General features: G+C 38.0%; 1 protein-coding gene across 1 annotated transcript in view; it reads left to right on the forward strand.

Moving 5' to 3' along the window:
• The window catches only part of ZFHX4 (zinc finger homeobox 4), a 149,655-nt gene that overhangs the window by 124,342 nt on the left and 4,198 nt on the right, over positions 1 to 21,115 (forward strand). The window contains exons 5-9 of the mRNA XM_086740945.1: positions 95 to 211; positions 6,411 to 6,544; positions 6,704 to 6,904; positions 8,823 to 8,940; positions 9,758 to 15,151. Coding sequence (XP_086597071.1) covers positions 95 to 211; positions 6,411 to 6,544; positions 6,704 to 6,904; positions 8,823 to 8,940; positions 9,758 to 15,151 — 5,964 coding nt within the window. The remainder of the gene's footprint in view (positions 1 to 94; positions 212 to 6,410; positions 6,545 to 6,703; positions 6,905 to 8,822; positions 8,941 to 9,757; positions 15,152 to 21,115) is intronic.

The raw sequence follows: 21,115 nt of genomic DNA on the forward strand, positions 1-21,115 counted from the left end.
GTTAGTGCTGTTCTTATTCCAGGATATATTTTGTAACTGCTATTGAGTGGGCACTAAGTTTCTTTTCTAAGATCTTTTCTGTGCTTATCCGCAGAAGAACAAGGTGAAGATACAGAAGGGTCTGCTAAAAGTACATCAGTGGCTGTGGCTGATGAAAAAGACTCAAGTGAGAGAGACAATACTGAAGGCAAAAAATCTAGTAAAGAGTCTGGTAAGATGCTAGAATTTTATCTTTCCCCTTTTTTAACTTATGAAATGCTCTTTCATTTTAAACTGTCTGGACATTCCCACTACTATTCATTGCATGTGCATTTTGCATGTGATTTCTATCAGTAGCCTCCCATTGACCTATTTTTAATCATAACCATCTGACAGGATAGATGCGGATAAGTTGAAGAATATTACAGGACGACCAGTGAGATTATTTTTTAATCAAATCAGTTTGTGTGCTTGTAATTTTTTAAGCGCCTTTCATTAATCTTAGCTGTACTTGTGATTCCTCTGATGGCATATTAATTTTTCATAAGCATAGGATTAGGTACCACTTGAATTTTTTCTTCAGTCAGGTTTTACCCCCCCTTTTAACCCAAAGAATGTGGGGTTTTTTGTTATTACTATTTTTCATTCTTGCTCTCTGATCAGTTACTCCCAAGAATCTGGCCTCTTCCTGGGCATTTATTTGAGGCATTTTGAAAAAAATACACAAAATCCAGCGAAAAAGTTTACAGATGATTCAGCCTAAGAAAGAGGAAATATCATTGAAAACGGATTATGGGTTGGGTAATTTTGATCTCCTGGAATAGACAAAGCCCAGTAATGAAAGCTACTGTCTTTGAAAACAAAACCCCTATGTCATGACATTTACTTGTGCACAAACAAACCCACGGCCAGCATCTGGTGTAGATACCCAAGGCTTTTTCTGTGTTTGATTTGGCAAATACGTGACTTCATCCATGCTTTTTATGTATGAGATGGAAATCTATGGTCACAATGAATATTACATTGGCTACTTTTGCTGCACGCTATACCTAGTTACATTATGTTGGATTCACTGAAGCAGAAGAAGTGCTGAAACAGGTTGAAGCCTATTAGTTTCAGGTAGTCATATATCTTTTCCTTGTATGCCAATGACAGCAGAATACAAAGGAGGTTGCATTCTCTGCAAAGACATATAGTTGTAGAGAAAATATGATTTTACTTATAAGTTTCTTTACACCCAAATTCTCCCATACTGTAATTTGCTCTTTACATATTACCCATTTTTGGAATTATTTTTTAAAAAATATTATAGATGGCCCTTTCTATGCTGAATCAATTCAGAAGACTGACTTAAAGATTAAAGCTTCCTGTAAGTTTGCTTGTTGATGTGCTGAGGTCACTACCCAGCACAGTTTAGAACCTCAGCTCCTCTGCACTCGCTTCATTTTTTGAGATCAATAAACGGAAGAAAGGCTGATGATGACAAGGATGATGTCGAGCAAGAAACTGTATTGTGGTTTAAAGTATATATCCCTCTTGACTGGCTCTCTGACTTGGAAAAAAATCATCCACAGTGCTGTAAAGCCATACTCCCAAGCCGACATAAGTCCTCCTGTGCGGTCTGGTCAGAGACTGTCCCGGACGCTCACAAGGAGAGGGACACTGCAGCCACCTGCAGCCTACATTTCCCACCGTATGCTCTGCCTAGGGGACACTGTGAACCACTTTAGGGAGTTTATCAGCCCTCTCTTTTTCTTAGGCAGATCCATTTATAGTTGTTCAAGAAAGAATACGGTATTAAAGCTCTGGCAACAAAAAAAAAGAGGAAATCTAGAAAAAAATACTGAAGGAGAATTCTCAAAATTCCATTAGGATTAGCCACTCATAAGGGCCAAGTTTAATTAGGACAAACCTATATCCAGATGCCTACTGGGTGCACTACAAAAAACCAGCATAATTGTTCTGCATTCCCGTGCCAGCAATTACACAAATAACTTTGCAGTAAGATTCATATAAAAACAAGGCCTGAAATACATGATTGCCTTTGTGCTTTGCAGAAAATAGTTTGTACTATAAAATCCTAAAACTTTTAGAAACTTTTATTTTCCTAATCTAAATTAATTCTGCATATGTAATGTTCAGACCATCATCTTAATTTTCACTTAGCTGACAAGTATTTCTAATGACTGCATAACTGCTTATGTATAATTGAATGTTAATTTGGGCTTTCTCATGAATTGGGTGTTGCAAGTCTTGCCAAAGAAATCTCAGGAAAACCAATAAATTAATCACAATACTAACAAGTTAGGAAAGTGGTGTGACCCCTCTTTAGCATAGAATCTATTAGACAAGAAAGGATTAACATGTATTTAGTAACAGTATGTTTGTGTAAGCTGTTGTGCTGTATTGCTTGCCTTATCTCAAGGAGTAGAGCTTTCAAAATGAGACTTGGCAATATTCAAGTTATATTTGTTGAATATTCATTCAGAATAGAAAAGCCTACTAATGCCTCATTTATATTGTCATTTAAATCTAGTGCCACTTTAGATTAATTATAATCCAAATTACAGCTCTATGCAGTGCAAGAATTAATATGGAATTTATCCAGATTAATACATTTGCATTGAAAATGTAATATGTCTCTGCCATGGCTAAGGGGAGCACTTTTTAATAAGGTAGTAAACATGAGGAAGGATGGAAATTAACCTTCATTATTGCAGTGAAAATTATCCTTTCATTCTACTCTAATTAGAAAGAATACTCTACCAATAATTATAATTTTAGAATTATTTTGAGGCTGAATAACATCATCTGATGTGTCAGAAGCCTTAAATTATGCGATCTTTATCAAATACATAGATTCATAAATAAGAAAATAGTATTTCAAGTATGACTTTTCCAGGATTTTTTTTTCACTAGTATATGTATTTTATTAACTTTCTCCTTCTTGTTAGTCACATAAACATTTCTTTTAATTTTTATTTTGATGTTTCAAAAATGTTACCGAGATGTTGGTGTTTGAATTGCAGTGAATTATGTCATTTTTATATTAACAATCTTAAACAAGTTAAATAATTCTGTAACTGACAGGCAATCATCGATTAGTCTATTTCATGGCACTTACTTATAATTAAACTTAGTTTTTGAGCTAAATGTATTGAAATTACATTATCCATCTAAAATAATGCTGCATATTTTATATTATAAAATGAATTACAGTTGTGTTTCACAATTAGGAAAAAAGCCCAACAAATAATGTGTCTGAAGAATAAAAAGTGTGTATGTAAGCATGAATAACAACTGGACTTAGTCTTTTCCTACAGTTGCCTAGTCAGAATAGCATGCCAGTGGAACATCCAGCTATGAAAACAGTGCCACACGGCATGCTTGGGACCATAATATTTTCTCTCCTCTCTCCCTGTCCCTTCAGTACCTTTCCTGTAAGACCGTAATTTTGCTCAGCCTCCCTACAGGAAGCTCCGTAAAACTGCGACTTCAACACAGAAAGCAAGAAGTTGCTATAGCAAGATGAGGCACTAAGTTGTAATAGCTGTACCATTGTGTAAGGAGCCGATGTCCTTTGTTTTTTGGCACGTGTACTCTGGCTTGGGGGGTTTGGTGCCCACTAAATGTAGGGGTGAGTGGTGTCATCAGGCCAGAGGGAAGAATCAACCCCTTTTTTTTTTGCAAAGCTCACTGTAAGTCACAGACTTGGTTACTTTACTATAGGCCAGATGTAACGGCAGTCGTTTAAGAAGTAACAGTGCTTGAGGCTGAATGAATCCAGAGCAACAACAACAAAACCAACAAAGCCTCTGTAAATTTTCACAGTTTATATAAATATCATAGCAAACATAGTAAAAAGCTGTGCTTTGTTATGCATTTATTGACCCCAACACAGTGTTTTGTAATCCCACGGTTTTATTATATTAACCACAAAAGAAAGTGTAACTAAAAAAATCCCTTGTTTTTATAGAATCAAGAACTATGTGCTTCATGATTATTATAGGTCCTTTGAAGTAATTAAGTTATTCCATCCTGTGGTGGAAGATGATGTGTAATATTAACCTTGTGCGTGCCCAGGCACACACACGCTGCACTCCATGCTGAATTTCACTAGCAGTTAAATACCACTGCCAAAACACAGTTAAATGCATTGTCACAAGTAGATTTTGGAGCAGAATCTGGATCCTAATTTCTGTAACAACCTGTTGAGAGCAATCTACTATGATGAGGGGAAGAGAAGACAGAATTGTTTTATCTTAGTTTTTCAATTCAGCTTTCTATATAATAGTGTCTGTTTACACTAGCTGAGATTCTGGCCCATTTGTCTTCAAAAAGGGACATTTTAGAAGCGACATATGATGAAGGTAAGAAACAGTATTCAACTGTTCGACATTTTGACAGTTGCAAATGAAGAAAGGTTAATAATTTGAACTTATCGTTGTAAAACCTGAGAAGCAACCTTTCTCTGTTAATACAGTATGTCACTTTTTTACTTTGCGTAGTTCTCACAGTTAAGATGTTTAAATAATAATGGTGTATTGCTAAGTAAATACAGATAGGCCATAGTGTACTGTATCGTCATAAAACAAAGTGGGTAAAGAAATGAGGTATTTTGTGATTGCATCATGTAGATTTTGCCTTTAAGCATCTCCTGTCCTTTGGGTCGTCGGCACATCTCTGACTGAGCAGTCTAAATGAGGCCTCCAGGATCAGTTCCTGAGATTGTAAAAATTCTGTGGGGCTCCAGAAAGCAGCTTGTTCAAATACTAAACCGATGTTGACAAATTGGCCATTAGAAGTAAGGAAATATGGCAGGAATAAACTTTAATTTGAGCAAGAATATGCTAAAATTCCTGGTTCAAATTACACGAAAAGAAATAATTAGCAACTTAGGAATGAAAAACAATGTGTGGGGAAATTACCATTAATGTATAAGTCATAAAATATGCTTTTTTTTTTTTTTAAAAAAACACCCTTTAGAAAATATCCCTGTATGATTCAGTTTTCACTTTTTCATGTATTGTACCATGAGAATTTGGTGTTTACCTTGAAAACTATTCTCTTATTTTACTTCTCTTTCATTATGCTTTTTTAGTGTCAAATATTGCACAAAGTCTATATGGAAATAATAATAATAAAAAAGTTCTTAGTTTTGCCTATGGAAAAATACAGGTATTTTCTTTGTTCATGTTTACTTTGTTGCCAAAACATCCATGACCTTATTTTAAAATTAATCCTAGGTTATTGTGCAATGAGGTGCAATTTGTTCATTTATATGAACCTTATGTGGATTGAAAAAAATCAAGATAAATCTTCATGCACAGCATACAATCAGATTACCCCTGGACTATATATTTACGTTGGGTCTGATAGCAATCAATGGTTTAGCTTCATTGCATTTCAAGATGTATTTGCACCCAGTGTCCAGTGATAGTGTCCTCACCCTGGAAATAATTTAGTTGCAAATTGACTGGAAGATGGTGAAAATTGAAAGTTAAAATTAGAAATACTCATAATAAACAGCAGAAAAAAAGGTCAGATGATGCCGCACTATGATGAGATTGGAATGGTTGGTAAATGAGGTTTTGTGTTTGTCGTGAGATGTATGTGACATGCCTACCCAATGCTCTTGTAATATCCAGCCTAGCAGAAGAGATTATCTGGCAAATTGACGCTGGAAAGAATTTTCTGATGGACTGGGAAATTAGAATTGCACTCTTTTCTTTGATGTGTGCAAGACTGGACCGCATTACACAGCTAGTTCAGGCATAATATTAAATATAGTATTTAATACTTAATAGTAGAACTATCTATAGAAAGCAATTATATTCTGGTTTTGATCACAAATGCCAGACTATAAAAATTCACAGTGTAAACATCTAAGGCAATCCCAAATGACTGATCTTTGTATATAATTAATATTAAGTTAGCTCTGAAATCCTATTCTCCACAGTGTTTCTTTTAAAGCCTCACTATATTTAGCTTGAGAATTGTAACCAGACAGGAGTTATCAAAACAGCACAATAGTTTAGAAAAGAGAAAGGGTAATTAAACAGACTCAAATAAATTATTTTGGAAAAAAATATTTTGAAGCAGAAGCTAATTTGTTTTAATGTAATACACAAATTCATACCAAGCTGCTAAAGAAAGTACTTTACTGATTAATCTTTAAAGGCAGCGTAAGGTTATCTAAACACTAGAGAAGAGTCCATTTAAAAATGTATTTATAGAGTGTCCATCAAAGATAAAAGAGTATTTTCACCTTTGTGCTTACCAGAGTTGTTTTATTCAACTATACTTTTTCTAAGGATTTTTTAAAAAAAGACCCTCAAAGACAATACAGACCTTTGGAATCACAGCATCTTTGTAAACCAGAATATTTTGAAGTTTAAAATATATTCTTAAAAATTATGTTTTCGGAACAGGAATAGTCACACCAGAGAAAGAGCCAAAAGTGAACACTGTGGTAGGGGCACAACAGCTTCTTCTGGCAAAAGAAGAGGATGGCACAGCTAAAAAATCAAAGCCTCCAGAGGACAATAAATTTTGTCATGAGCAGGTAAAGGAAAATGTAACAATTTAATTGCATTCTAGAACTCTCTCAAATAACTCAAGTATGAAACAGACATGATATGCTGTTAAAATAGCAATATCAGCAAGTTATAAGAAGCTCACTGACTAATACCCTGCATCTTAATTTGATTATTTTTTGTTTCAGTTCTATCAATGTCCTTATTGTAACTACAACAGTAGGGACCCAAATCGTATCCAGATGCATGTCCTGTCACAGCATTCAATGCAACCTGTTATCTGCTGCCCCCTCTGCCAGGATGTCCTCAGCAACAAAATGCATCTCCAGCTTCATTTGACCCATTTGCACAGTGTGTCCCCTGACTGTGTGGAAAAACTGCTCATGACAGTAAGTGTTCCAAATATTGATGCACATGCTACAGAAATGTACTTGTGTATGTATTATAGTATTCAGGAAGCCTGAGGAGGGGAGTGGGTCAGGACTCACAGGTTCTATTGCCAGCTCGTCCAGTCACTGATATCCCTTGGGAAAATGGCTGACAGTGGATTTCAAAGATGCTAAAAACCTGCAGTTCCTCATTGACGTTAACCTGGGAAAAATCAAGCCTGTCAGTGTCTAAGTGCACACCTGTAAATTGGGTCTAATAGAAACCAGGTCTCAGAGGTATTGTGACTCCTGTTTGCAAAGTAACAGGAGTTCCCTGTGGAATGTAGTTCCCAAATGCAGAAGAATTCCTGTGTGTAACTGTGCTGTGCTTGCATTATATTACATGAAATTAATTGTAAAATATCAATACTGGTGTTAATTGGAGAACACGATTATCTTATTGTCCAGAATGTCCTGTTTCTTACTTTCTGCCTCTGCAAAAAAAAAAGACCTTTTCTTTTTTTTTTTTTTTTTTTTTTTGTGAATAAAATGCCAGTATGAAACAGAAAGGCAAGTCCAAGAATAGGTAAGAGTCCAGTTAGGTCAGTTCTTTAGGATACGGAATATCTGATTTAAAGTAGCTACCCTGGATCAGACAGGGCCTAAACTGGCTTCTCCATGATTTGAATGAATGCTTTAACCAGCAAACTCTATTTGGAGGATGAATTCCATTCCAACCTCACCAGGAAAATACTGTTCTTCACTGCAAAATTGCACACACTATGTCAAAATAATACATTTCTATGAAAAATAATGACTCAGCACCATTCAGAACAATGTCATTAAAGACACAATCAGATCTAGAAAGTATTTATTATTACATCATAGACTCAGCTAGAAAACAGACCTCCTAAGACGCCCTGATTCCAGTTGTCTTGCCCTTTTAGAAAGAAATGTGCTTGGAAATCTCAAGTAGGATTTATTTCTGTATATATAGACTCCTCCTTCATTTATATGGTTGTGGTTGTAGGCCTGCCACCTCATTCCCAAGTAAAGTGGCAAAAAATATGAAAGAATTCATAGAGCTCTTGACTGAAGGTCTAACGTTCCTTGTGCCTAATGCTGAGGAGAAAATACAGAATTTGGGATCCACAAAAGCAGTTTAAAGTTTTCTTTGCTTTTCTTTTCCCTAGTTTTCTACTAACTAGAGCTCTCCTAGGCCGTGTAATTTTAGCCCACCACAAGGAAAATACCATGGAAAAATAACTCTCCCAGACCCTTTTAGGAAACTCAAAAAATGTAGAAAAAACCTCCTCCCTACTGAGGATTATTAACTTTCTTCTCAAATTCTCCATGATTTCCTCTATGTTAATAATGGGGCAACTTTGAAATATCTCTTCTCCTCTCCTCTCCTCTCCTCTCCGGGTGCTGAAGAGTTGTTCCATTTCTTTATGGAATTAACTGTATAATTTTATTTCAAAGAACATGGAAGGTCCAGTGTTTGTTTAAAAAACAATACAGGTGAAGCAAAGTGAAAATGCCCTTAGTCAAGAACTGACTAGTGACCATATCTCAACATGATCTCTGTCTTTGGAGGATGTCCAAGGAGAATTCCCCTGACAAATCCAACAAACCTGACATAGCCAGCAAAACCTTCTTTGTGGTGACATTGACACCGATGAAATATTGAGTGTATGTAGTTCTATAGCATCACCTTAGTGTGGATTATTCTGAGCTGATTCTCCACCAAGGGACAGCTGATGGTCTGGGTTTGTGATCTGTCAGAAATCATTATGAAGTGCTGAATCAAGATCTTGGTTTAGTACTGGCAGTCTTTGAGCCAGATATAGTGGATCTTTTGAATTATAATTTCATATTGTGTATAGTATTAAATAGTGTGACTTTTCCTGTAATAATACTGTGTTCTTGGTTTTCAAAGGTTCCTGTACCGGATGTCATGATGCCCAATAGTATGCTCTTGCCAGCAGCTGCTTCAGAGAAATCTGAACGTGACACACCTGCAACCATTACAGCTGAGGCATCTGGGAAATATCCAGGTAAGCAAGAAAAAGCCCAGTCATCTAAAAGCTAGGTAGGTGCAAATTAGAAATTTAGAAACTACTTGTTTCTTAGTAAAGTGAATCCTTTTTTGACTTGCGTAGAGATAAAAAGAGAAAAATAACAAGGGGCCTGAATTTGGCTGACTGCACCCTTGCAGAGCTACTAGGATGCATGTGTATGCCACATGTATGTTGCTTGTCATAGTGGCCTAGCCACTTTGAAGGTAAGACTCTCCTTGTAAGACTTGTAAGCAAATAAGACTCAGTATTAAAAGGCAGTGGCGCTTTCACGAGCATTGATGGGGAATGTTAGGCAAATGATCCTGGCTGCCTTTCCAATAGCAGGTTTCTTATCCTGGACACTCATTGTATTCTGTGCTGGGAAGCTGCTTTGCTACCTTTCACAGTATACTCCTCCCTCTCTCCTCAGACCACTTTCCTCCTCCTTTCTAATCACCTGCCCTACTCATTGGCCCATTTCTAATCCCTCCCTCTTTCCTACTGTTTTCTTTCTTTTTCTTGTTTGGTCCTCCCATTGTACCAATAAACTCCTGCCTCATGACAAAGAGAAGCGCTGTGCCACTCCTGAGTCAACTGCCACTGCCATTCTGATCACTATGTTTGGATTTTATTACTTTTTTTAACCTTGTGTTGGTCCTGTCCTTTTCTGGGGCAAGGATGGGTTACTATACTTTGCTCGGCCAACACGTGGCATACCAGGTGCCTCTCTTGATTTCTGATGAAAAAAAAAACATTAATACTTTGTGCTATTCTCTTTTACTTGTGTAAAAGACATTTAACTTTCTTTAACCAGGTGAAGGTCCTGTGGATGAAAAGAATACCCCTGGGATCGATGAATCAAAAACTGGAATGGAAATTAAGACCGAGGAACAGAAGCCACCTAAGGAATCTACTGAAACGCCAGATTGGAATAAGAGCAGCAGTAAAGATATAAAGACCACTGACTCAATGACGGATCAGCTAAATGAACAGCAGAAGAAGCAACAGCTCTCTGTTTCTGACCGCCATGTCTATAAGTACCGTTGTAACCATTGTAGCTTGGCTTTTAAGACTATGCAGAAGCTTCAGATACATTCCCAGTATCATGCTATTCGGGCGGCTACCATGTGTAGCCTTTGCCAACGTAGCTTCCGTACATTCCAGGCTTTAAAAAAACACTTGGAAGCAGGCCACCCTGAACTCAATGAAGCTGAACTTCAGCAGTTGTGTGCATCTTTACCTGTCAATGGTGAACTCTGGGCAGAAAATGAAAATATGGCACAAGATGATCATGCACTAGAACAGGAAATAGAAAGAGATTATGAGATGGACCAGGAAGGTAAAGCAAGTCCTGTAGGAAGTGATAGTAGCTCTATTCCAGATGATATGAGCTCAGAACCAAAGCGGACCTTACCTTTTAGAAAAGGGCCAAATTTTACAATGGAAAAATTTCTAGATCCATCTCGCCCATATAAGTGTACAGTGTGTAAAGAGTCTTTCACTCAAAAGAACATTCTCTTGGTCCACTATAACTCGGTGTCCCACCTACATAAACTCAAAAAGGTTTTGCAGGAAGCATCAAGTCCTGTCCCTCAAGAAACCAACAGCAGCACTGACAACAAACCCTACAAATGCAGCATTTGTAATGTTGCGTATAGCCAAAGTTCTACATTGGAAATCCATATGAGATCTGTGCTTCATCAGACGAAGGCAAGGGCTGCAAAATTAGAACCAAGTGGTAATATAAGTAGCGGAAATAGTGTAGCAGGGAATGTTAATAGCCCTAGCCAAGGAATGCTAGAATCTATGAGCTTACCAGCAGTTAACAGCAAAGAAACACATTTAGATGCCAAAGAATTAAATAAAAAGCAAGCTTCTGAATTAATTTCTGCTCAACCTACACATCACCCACCCCAGTCACCAGCACAACTTCAAATGCAACTACAGCATGAACTACAACAGCAAGCTGCGTTCTTTCAACCCCAGTTCCTAAACCCAGCTTTTTTGCCTCACTTTCCAATGACACCAGAAGCACTGCTGCAATTTCAACAGCCTCAGTTCCTTTTCCCATTCTATATACCTGGGACAGAATTTAGCTTAAGCCCAGATCTGGGTTTACCTGGTTCTGCCACATTTGGTATGCCTGGAATGGCTGGTATGACAGGATCACTGCTAGAAGATTTGAAGCAGCAGATACAAACTCAGCACCATGTTGGCCAAACCCAGCTACAGATACTGCAGCAACAAGCACAACAGTATCAATCCACCCAACCCCAACTTCAGTCCCAGAAACAGCAGCAGCAAAGTAGCAAGCTGATGAAAGCAGAGCAAAATACCTTAATAAGTACAGACTGCCAGCTGATAAAGGATATGCCATCATATAAGGAGTCAGAAGAAATTTCTGAGAAACAAGAGAAGCCAAAGCAAGAATTTACTAATGAGAATGAAGGACTAAAAGAAAACAAAGATACGAAGAAGCCAAAATCCTCAGAACCAGCCATCCCACCACCCAGAATAGCTTCTGGAGCAAGGGGGAATGCAGCCAAGGCTTTGTTGGAGAACTTTGGGTTTGAGTTAGTTATCCAATACAATGAGAACAGACAAAAAGTACAGAAAAAAAGCAAGATTGGTGAAGGTGAAAACACAGACAAACTGGAATGTGGAACCTGCAGTAAGCTTTTTTCCAATGTTCTTATTCTGAAGAGTCATCAAGAACATGTGCATGGACAGTTTTTTCCATATGGAGCATTAGAAAAGTTTGCCCGACAGTACAGGGAGGCGTATGACAAGCTTTATCCAATTTCTCCATCTTCTCCAGAAACACCACCACCTCCACCACCGCCTCCACCACCACCACCACCTCCTCCTCCTCCAACTCCTTCTCAGCCTTCTTCAGCTGGGGGTGGAAAAATTCAGAACACAACTCCCACTCCTTTGCAAGCTCCACCACCCACACCACCACCACCTCCTCCTCCTCCACCACCACCACCTCCTCCTCCACCACCGCCACCGTCAGCCCCACCTCAAGTCCAGCTTCCTGTTTCACTTGATCTCCCGCTTTTCCCTCCAATTATGATGCAACCAGTGCAGCATCCTGCATTGCCCCCTCAGCTTGCCCTCCAGTTGCCACCAATGGATACTTTATCTGCAGATCTTACCCAGCTTTGTCAGCAGCAGTTGGGACTAGATCCCAATTTCCTGCGGCACTCTCAGTTTAAGCGTCCACGTACAAGAATCACAGATGACCAGTTAAAAATCTTGCGGGCTTACTTTGATATTAACAATTCTCCAAGTGAAGAGCAGATCCAAGAAATGGCTGAGAAATCTGGTCTTTCACAGAAGGTTATCAAGCACTGGTTTCGTAATACGCTGTTTAAAGAACGACAGAGAAATAAAGATTCTCCATATAACTTCAGCAACCCTCCCATAACAGTACTGGAGGATATTAGAATAGATCCTCAACCTTCAGCGGTAGAACCTTACAAGTCTGATGCATCTTTCAGTAAGAGATCATCTAGGACTCGGTTTACTGACTACCAGCTTCGTGTCCTCCAAGACTTCTTTGACACTAATGCTTATCCAAAGGATGATGAAATAGAACAACTTTCAACTGTACTTAACCTACCTACTCGAGTTATTGTCGTATGGTTCCAAAATGCACGACAAAAAGCTCGCAAAAGTTATGAAAATCAAGCTGAAACTAAAGACAGTGAAAAAAGGGAACTGACGAATGAGCGTTACATTCGAACTAGTAACATGCAATATCAGTGCAAAAAGTGCAGTGTGGTTTTTCCCAGGATCTTTGATTTGATTACACACCAGAAAAAGCAGTGTTATAAAGATGAAGATGACGATGCTCAAGATGAAAGCCAAACTGAAGATTCTATGGATGCCTCCGATCAAACAGTGTATAAGAACTGCACAGTTTCTGGCCAAAACGAGTCATCCAAAAACCTGGCAGTCACAGCAGCAAACTCTGGCTCTGGTTCTAGTACTCCTTTGATTCCATCGCCCAAACCAGAGCCTGAGAAGGCTTCTCCTAAACCAGAGTCCACAGAAAAACCAAAACAGAATGAAAACATCTCTAAGCAAACCGATATAACTTCCCAAAGCGCCAAACCAGTACAGTCTACTCCAGTAACCTCTTCTGACCCTCAGCCCTCATCTTCTCAACCACAGCAACAAAAACAATCACAGATAGTAGGGAGACCTCCATCACAAACCACACCTGTTCCTTCCAGTCCTTTACCAATTTCAATGACTTCTCTGCAGAACAGTCTACCTCCTCAGTTATTACAGTACCAATGCGATCAGTGTACAGTTGCCTTTCCAACTCTAGAACTTTGGCAAGAGCACCAGCACATGCATTTCCTAGCAGCCCAAAACCAATTTCTTCACTCACAGTTTTTAGAAAGACCAATGGACATGCCCTATATGATATTTGACCCCAATAATCCTTTGATGACTGGACAGTTACTTAATAGTTCTCTTGCTCAGATGCCACCGCAAACTGGCTCATCACATTCGGCACACCCTGCTACAGGTTCCAGTTCCCTGAAACGAAAATTAGATGATAAAGAAGACAATAACTGTAGTGAGAAAGAGGGGGGAAACAGTGGAGAAGATCAACATCGTGATAAGCGTTTAAGAACTACAATTACTCCAGAGCAGCTGGAAATACTTTATGAAAAGTATCTACTAGATTCCAACCCCACCAGAAAGATGTTAGATCACATTGCACGTGAAGTGGGACTGAAAAAGAGAGTTGTACAAGTCTGGTTTCAGAACACAAGAGCCCGAGAAAGAAAGGGACAATTCCGTGCAGTTGGTCCAGCCCAGTCCCATAAAAGGTGTCCTTTTTGTCGAGCTCTGTTTAAAGCAAAATCAGCTTTAGAAAGTCACATTCGCTCTCGACATTGGAATGAGGGGAAACAGGCTGGTTATAGTTTGCCTCCGAGTCCTTTGATAGCAGCTGAAGATGGAGGAGAAAGTCCACAAAAATACATATTTTTTGATTATCCATCACTATCATTAGCAAAAACTGAATTATCAAGTGAAAATGAATTAGCCTCCACTGTATCAACCCCTGTTAGCAAAACTGCAGAAATGTCACCGAAGAACCTCTTAAGTCCTTCTTCTTTTAAAGCAGAGTCTAGTGAGGATATAGAAAATTTGAATGCCCCTCCTGCTGACTCTGGATATGATCAAAACAAGACTGACTTTGATGAGACTTCATCAATTAATACAGCAATTAGTGATGCCACAACAGGGGATGAAGGGAACAACGAAATGGAAAGCACGACTGGCAGTTCAGGGGATGCAAAACCTGCATCACCTCCCAAAGAACCAAAACCACTTGTGAATGACACACTACCAAAAGCTTCAACGACACCCACAAATGAGAATACTGATGATAAATTTCTCTTTTCCCTAACAAGCCCCTCAATACATTTCAGTGAAAAAGATGGTGATCATGACCAAAGTTATTACATTACTGATGACCCTGATGATAATGCTGACCGCAGTGAAACTTCAAGCATAGCTGATCCAAGTTCACCTAACCCATTTGGAGCTAGCAATCCCTTTAAATCAAAAAACAATGATCGACCAGGCCACAAACGTTTCCGAACACAAATGAGTAATCTTCAGCTCAAAGTTCTCAAGGCTTGCTTTAGTGACTACCGGACTCCAACAATGCAGGAATGCGAAATGCTAGGGAATGAGATTGGCCTGCCCAAACGTGTGGTCCAGGTCTGGTTTCAGAATGCCCGGGCTAAGGAAAAGAAATTCAAAATTAACATAGGGAAGCCATTCATGATAAATCAGACTGGACCTGATGGGACAAAGCCAGAATGTTCTCTATGTGGCGTGAAATATTCTGCACGTTTGTCCATAAGAGATCATATCTTTTCTAAACAACATATTACAAAAGTGAGAGAAACTGTGGGAAGTCAGCTGGATCGGGAGAAAGATTATTTAGCTCCTACGACGGTTAGACAGCTGATGGCTCAGCAAGAATTGGATCGCATAAAGAAGGCTACTGATGTGCTAGGATTAACAGTACAGCAGCCAGGCATGATGGACAGCAGTTCTCTTCATGGTATCAGTTTGCCAGCAGCTTATCCAGGACTCCCTGGCCTTCCTCCTGTTCTTCTGCCTGGAATGAATGGTCCATCCTCCTTACCTGGATTTCCACAAAGTTCAAACAGTAAGTCCATAAGGGGATGATTTTCTCATTCTGTTAATTTGATTATCTTGCATAGTCACCATCCCCTTCCAAAACACAGCGTATTATGCATTCATGTCATGCTTATGAGACTGGTGTGAATAGCTAAAAACTATTGCTATCAGGTATACTCAATGCAGTTCTTGATTGTTGCTGTAGCCTGGGTGGTATCTCTGATTAAAAAAAAAAAAAAAAAAATCTAATTGACAGAAATGTTTTTAGTCTTCTATAACAAAACCAATATCACAATAGCATTTTTATGCTTTTTGTTTGCTTGTTTTGAATGATATTCCTTTACGTAAAATTTGGGTTAGAATTTTGTATGTAAATTCTTAACTGCAAATATTTAAAGTAACATCTGTTGTAGCACAAAATAGTAATTCCCACATTATTGGTTCATCAGGCATTTGGTCCACCCCTCAGACCAGTCCAACGTGTTGTTTCATTCAGAATAAAGATTTAAAATAAAATGCTGCCCAAGACTCTATGATATTTCAGAATAATTTCCTGCTAAGATAAGAAGATTTTTGTTGAAGCTGATTTGCAATGGCAGTTTCATTGTGATCCAAATTCTAGGAGCTGCTGAATATCTCCTACTCCTAGTTTGTGAAGTCATTGCAGACATGTACCACTTCATTTGGGCTTGCAATTTTAACTGAACACTGTTTAACTGTTTAAATGTTTTACTGACTATTTTGACTCTGGTGTGACTGCTTTTTGCTCACATTGGAAAGCACTTCCTCTTGCAATAAGTTTCACTGAAGTCAGAGAATCAAGTTTTCTGCAGAATGATTTTTTTAGTCCTTAAAGAATGGACCTAATTTATTTTCTTGTATTAGGCTCCAGTTTTGCAGTTAGAGTTCCTTGTGAGTGCAGCCTTGCAGACTGAAACTCTCCAATTCTTCTTCTAACTTTGGACATTCATATCAAAGATGTGCACAGCAGAGTTAGGGAGCTGTTTAAGACCCCTCACCTCATTTTATCCAGTAATTCCACTTGCTGTTGATCTCTAAACTTTGATTTAGAAAGCAACTCACTTTGGCAAGTAAGGTAGGGGCTTAATCACCAGTGTCGCTAGACATACTAAAATTGTAGCAATGTCTTCTCTGCTACACAGCTCTGCTTTGATTGATGATGATCATGTTATTGTTTCCCTAAGTGGTGGTCAAAGCATCTTGTTTTTCTCTTCATTGGATCAGAATGGCTTTCCTTCCACAATGGAGTCTCTGGCTGAGTGCCCTCTGGCTTTTGTCAAGAAGTTATTGGCACAGAGAGTGCATATAAAGGAAACATAAAGCTGCTGTATTTCCTTCTTAATGGCATACAATGTCCAGGTCCAAAAATGGCTGGTCATTGTTCATTAAAATTATAGATATGGTTTCACCATATAACTTCGCTAAATAGTGTTGGTTAGGTAGACCTTCAGGTAGAATGGACTCCAGAAAACTCAGGCTTTGTCTGTATTATTAAATGAAATTTGCTTGGGAAGATATTATGTTCTTTTACTCTCAAAACCAGGAAGTCTCCATGCAGAGAGAGTCTTGGGAATGGTCATGGGCCCATGATAGCCTCTCAGCTGTGCTCAGGAGTTTTTTGGGAGAATGCTAGTTAGCCCAGGCCAAAACAGTGCCAGTGACCGTTCTTACTGTTTAACATTACAGATGGTTTAGTTTCAGTTTTTGGGAAATGTTCCCTGGTACTGTTTAACTTGCCAGTATCAATGTAGCATCAGAGTCTGTAAATTGTCCTGTTAATAACACAAAAGGTACTATTACAGGCCAACTGATCCATAATAATTCAATTTTCAGATTTTCTAATTTCCACCAAATATGTCTTCTTTGAGATAAATTTAAATCATTAGTACCACAGCATACACAGAGCACTGCCAATTGAGATGAATTTTTACCCCCTTTCATCTTGCATCTTCTTAAGGTTAATTAGCCCATTGTGGGAAAAACCCACTGTGTAAACTAGCTAGTAGAATCTTGTTGTTAACTTTTTCTTCTGCCGTATGCTAAATAGCCCCTACATCCCCTTTTTGTTGCCTGGCAAATACTTACATGCATAAATCTCCATTCCCTAATGATACATGGTGGAGTAGTCATAGTGAATGGAAAAAAAAATGTTGTTTTAATCATTCATCATAGAAAAACAGTAATATACTCAGTTCTTCAGTACGTGGTCAACACTAGTATTTACTGCACCTGATTAACCCATTTCTGTTTTATTCTCTACCCTGCTTTGGCTGATAGGTCACATTCATATTTAATGCTAAGAATTGTTTAAGAAGAATCTTTTTGGAAGCAGGCTTCCAGGCAAGCTTTTCTTTGCCTACAGTTCTTCTAGCAGCGTGTATATGCTCAGCCAGCAGGACAATTGTTCTGCATCATTCTTTGCATGAAGGATTTTCTGAAGCTAACTCCCTGATGACTCACTATCCTATACTTCATGTCTACTTCTCGTGAATTCCATTGCAAGTGTGTAATTTCTTCTCTTTGGACCCAGTCCCAAAACTGCACTTCAGAAGAAGTCTCACTGGGATCCCTTATATTAAAATATCTACCTATTTTCACTGATGCTTATAGCATTGGTAACTGTATTTCCTGTGGCAAAGCCCATCCATTTTGTCCTACATACTTGTTTAAAGGACAATCCATTAGTAAGATCGTCACTTTTAAAGAATATGTTTGTTGTTTACTAAAACAATTAGTTAGTGAGATTGTAATACTAAACATCACATTTAAAATTCTCTTTTGTGTTTCTCTTTACTCATGCTAGACAGAGAAATCAGCGTCATTAGTTTCACTGATTAACACAAGTTTATGAGGGATTTTTCACTTTTGTGTTCTTGCATCCAGTATTGTTTATGAGTTTCCAAAAAGGTACAAAACCCAGATAAATGTTGCAAAATACTATTATTTTTAAAATGCAATATTTACTTTTACAAAAGGTTTGAAATGGCATGCTTGAAAATAATGCTAAATAAAAAAAAACATGAAATATTCAAACTACAGTTCATTTAATCTTCTTTAGGTGGTGCTCAAACGGGACTTTTATTTGTAAAGATTATTAGATTTGTCAAAATAAGATAGCTTCATTTCTGAATGAAAGGATCTATTAACTTTATATTCAGTTATTTTGTTGTAAAACAAATGGTCTTTAATGTCAGAATTATTATGTGGTTCTAGGATGATACGTCAAAGAATCCTCTCACCTGTGGAGTATGTTATAATGTAATTATATCATCTTGTAGGCATCCAATGCTGAGCAAGGTCTCAAAATTACTGCTATGTTTACTCAGCGTAATTCCTAATATGAAGTTATTTGGTGGAATTCTAATTCATATATAATTTTAGTTCCAGCTGAACTTTGTTCTTCAAGCACCTTCTTATTTTCTAAGTGACTGTAGGTAGAAGACTTCACCTGCTGTTTTCAGCTGTTCTTAAAATTCACATTCTCTTTTCTTAGCTTTGTGGTTTTGCCTATGATCCCTTGCAGAAAAATAGTGCTTCATCTTGCTTCCAGCTATTAATACTGGTTCTATGAACCTTTTAATGTCATCATCATTACCATAGGTTCTTTGCACATCACTTAAGCCTAGGCTGCCTTGAAGATTCACGGCAGCTTTTTTCAAGAATGCACACATCACTGGGTAATATGTACTTAGTGGTTTTTGAAATCTTATGAAAAGCGAAATTTGATTCAGTAGCAATTACTTTTCTTGCTATTAAGGCACTAAGTTCTGTTCTCTGTTTGTTTTTGGCCCACTGGTAGCAGTTTCATTTTTATATTTGTAGCCCTCTGATTCCTCCAAGAGAGAGAAGTCTCTCCTCTTTGATAGTCACTTAAGAGAATTAGCAGGATTAGAATGTTTCTTCATGATTACTGTATTTTCTATTCTACATCTCTTATGTCTGGAAATGGGGCGTTAGCTTAATCAAAATTTCTTCATTTAGTTTTGGAAGCTCTCAGTTCAACATTTAATTTCCAATAAATGGGTGGATTTCACTATTCCACAGCAGCCCGTCTGGATATTTAACTGAATGCTGTGCTTTTCAACTAAATTCCAAAGAATATCTGGAAAACAGAATAGATCTTCGCTACTCTGGGCATCATCAGTGTGAGCAGACTGAAGACCACATGATGTGTAAGGGTTGAAGAGGTTAAGAACAGAAAGAAATCGGAAAAATCCTAAGTAGCTGACAAACCCAAATAACCATGACAAAGCTGGGGCAGCAGTTCACAGTAATTGCATAATTCATGCATTTTCCATCTACAGTATTTATCATTTAATGTATTTTCAGCAGACTCCACACACAATTGCCTGTTACTTCCTGTTGAAAGCGTAGGGGCAAGGAATAGCATCTTCGATGTTATTGTGCAGTAACTGTAGCAATTACCTTCTTTTTAATTACAACCGTTGTGACTTGTTTCACTGTACTATCTAATCTGTGCTCACAATGCATTTTAACTCCTTAGTGTTCCCCTACGATTAAGTAGGAGTAATGACACGGTGACAAACATTAAATGGCCTCTTTGTTAAATCTGATAATTATTCCCTTTGAGTCCTAATTGCTTTATTCCTAAGTAATGCTAAGCACCTGGATATTGATGATTTAAACATCATTCTTGTTCATTCTATTAGTGCTTCCTAGTAGCTAATACCCATCTAACCTCCATTACAGAGCCTGCATTTATTGTTCTCTTATCCTTGTGCAAGTAGGCTGCTCCCGACATTGCTTCACTTTTACAGTTCTGTCTGTATCACACACTTTATATGGTCTTTTCTCTAGCAAACTTACTTGCCTGAGAAAATGACAATGGGTGTAATGTACAGCCTCTTACAGTTAGTTGCCTTTTCTACTCTGTGCCATCATTTAATTTTCTGACCATCTATACATCTCACAGAAGTTTCTTTTTAATAGACTGTTACCAGCCACTGCACTATATCTGGTACTTGAAACAGAGAAAAGATTTCTTCCATTAAGTTATGAGGCATACTTCTTGTGTGTATGCACCCTCCAGACAGAACCAGTCCATCCTTAGGTTGCTTTCTCTAATGAGATGGAGGACATCATGTCTGCATGCTTCAAGAAAACAGAGAACAGCAGCATTCCTGTATCAAAGTACTTTAGTGCTATTACACTTTTTTTTCCCCAGCAAATACTGCATCGACTTGATTGTCATGGTAAAGAAAAGCTCTGTTCAGACTCTGAAAAATGAAAATGTAAGCTGTGTGGTGTCCCAGTAATGAATAGCATTGACCTGATTGCTTGTTCTGTTCGTTTTTTGAATGGTCATTTCCTGTTGATATTTACTTATCTAAACATCTTTCTTTCTTTATTATTATTGCATTTTACCCCAGCAATTTGGATAAAGATTCCTTTTTATTTGAGAGCTAATTACTTGTAGTGAGCACCATAATTACCAGGTTTCTTAGGTGAAGGATGTGTGGGTTATATCATCCCAGAGGCATGATAAAAATTAGTTAAAATGAACAACAAAGTAGAGATCTCTCAAAGTATCAATTAGAGGGAAGCACTCTCACTGCACTTAATGCTTCTTTCCTAATAATCTACCACTGAGCGTACGGAAGAAAATGAAAAAAAAGGCAAGTGCTCTTTCTACAGGTATGAATCTGATCCTGCCAACGGAGCTGAGTTGACTTCCACTGCCTTTTGTGAGCCTTTTCTGTAGGCAGAGGTTCATGCGTGACCCCCATGCTAGTAGAATCAAGATTATAAAGTGAGTAAAAGCTGTTGGTTTTGCTGTAGATTATGTATTATAAATTCAAAGCTATAGGACTCACAGAAATGTACTAAAAGCCATTTTACAGTGTGGTTTATTCATGCCATAGGTAATTCTGGAACACATGAGAAATGCTGAATGTTACAAGATGTGTTTTGCCCTGTGCATTGATGACAGTCGTATTTTTGTTGTTTTCAG

This window comes from Chlamydotis macqueenii, chromosome 2, assembly GCF_036417535.1.
Source record: "Chlamydotis macqueenii isolate bChlMac1 chromosome 2, bChlMac1.mat, whole genome shotgun sequence".
NCBI lineage: Eukaryota > Metazoa > Chordata > Aves > Otidiformes > Otididae > Chlamydotis > Chlamydotis macqueenii.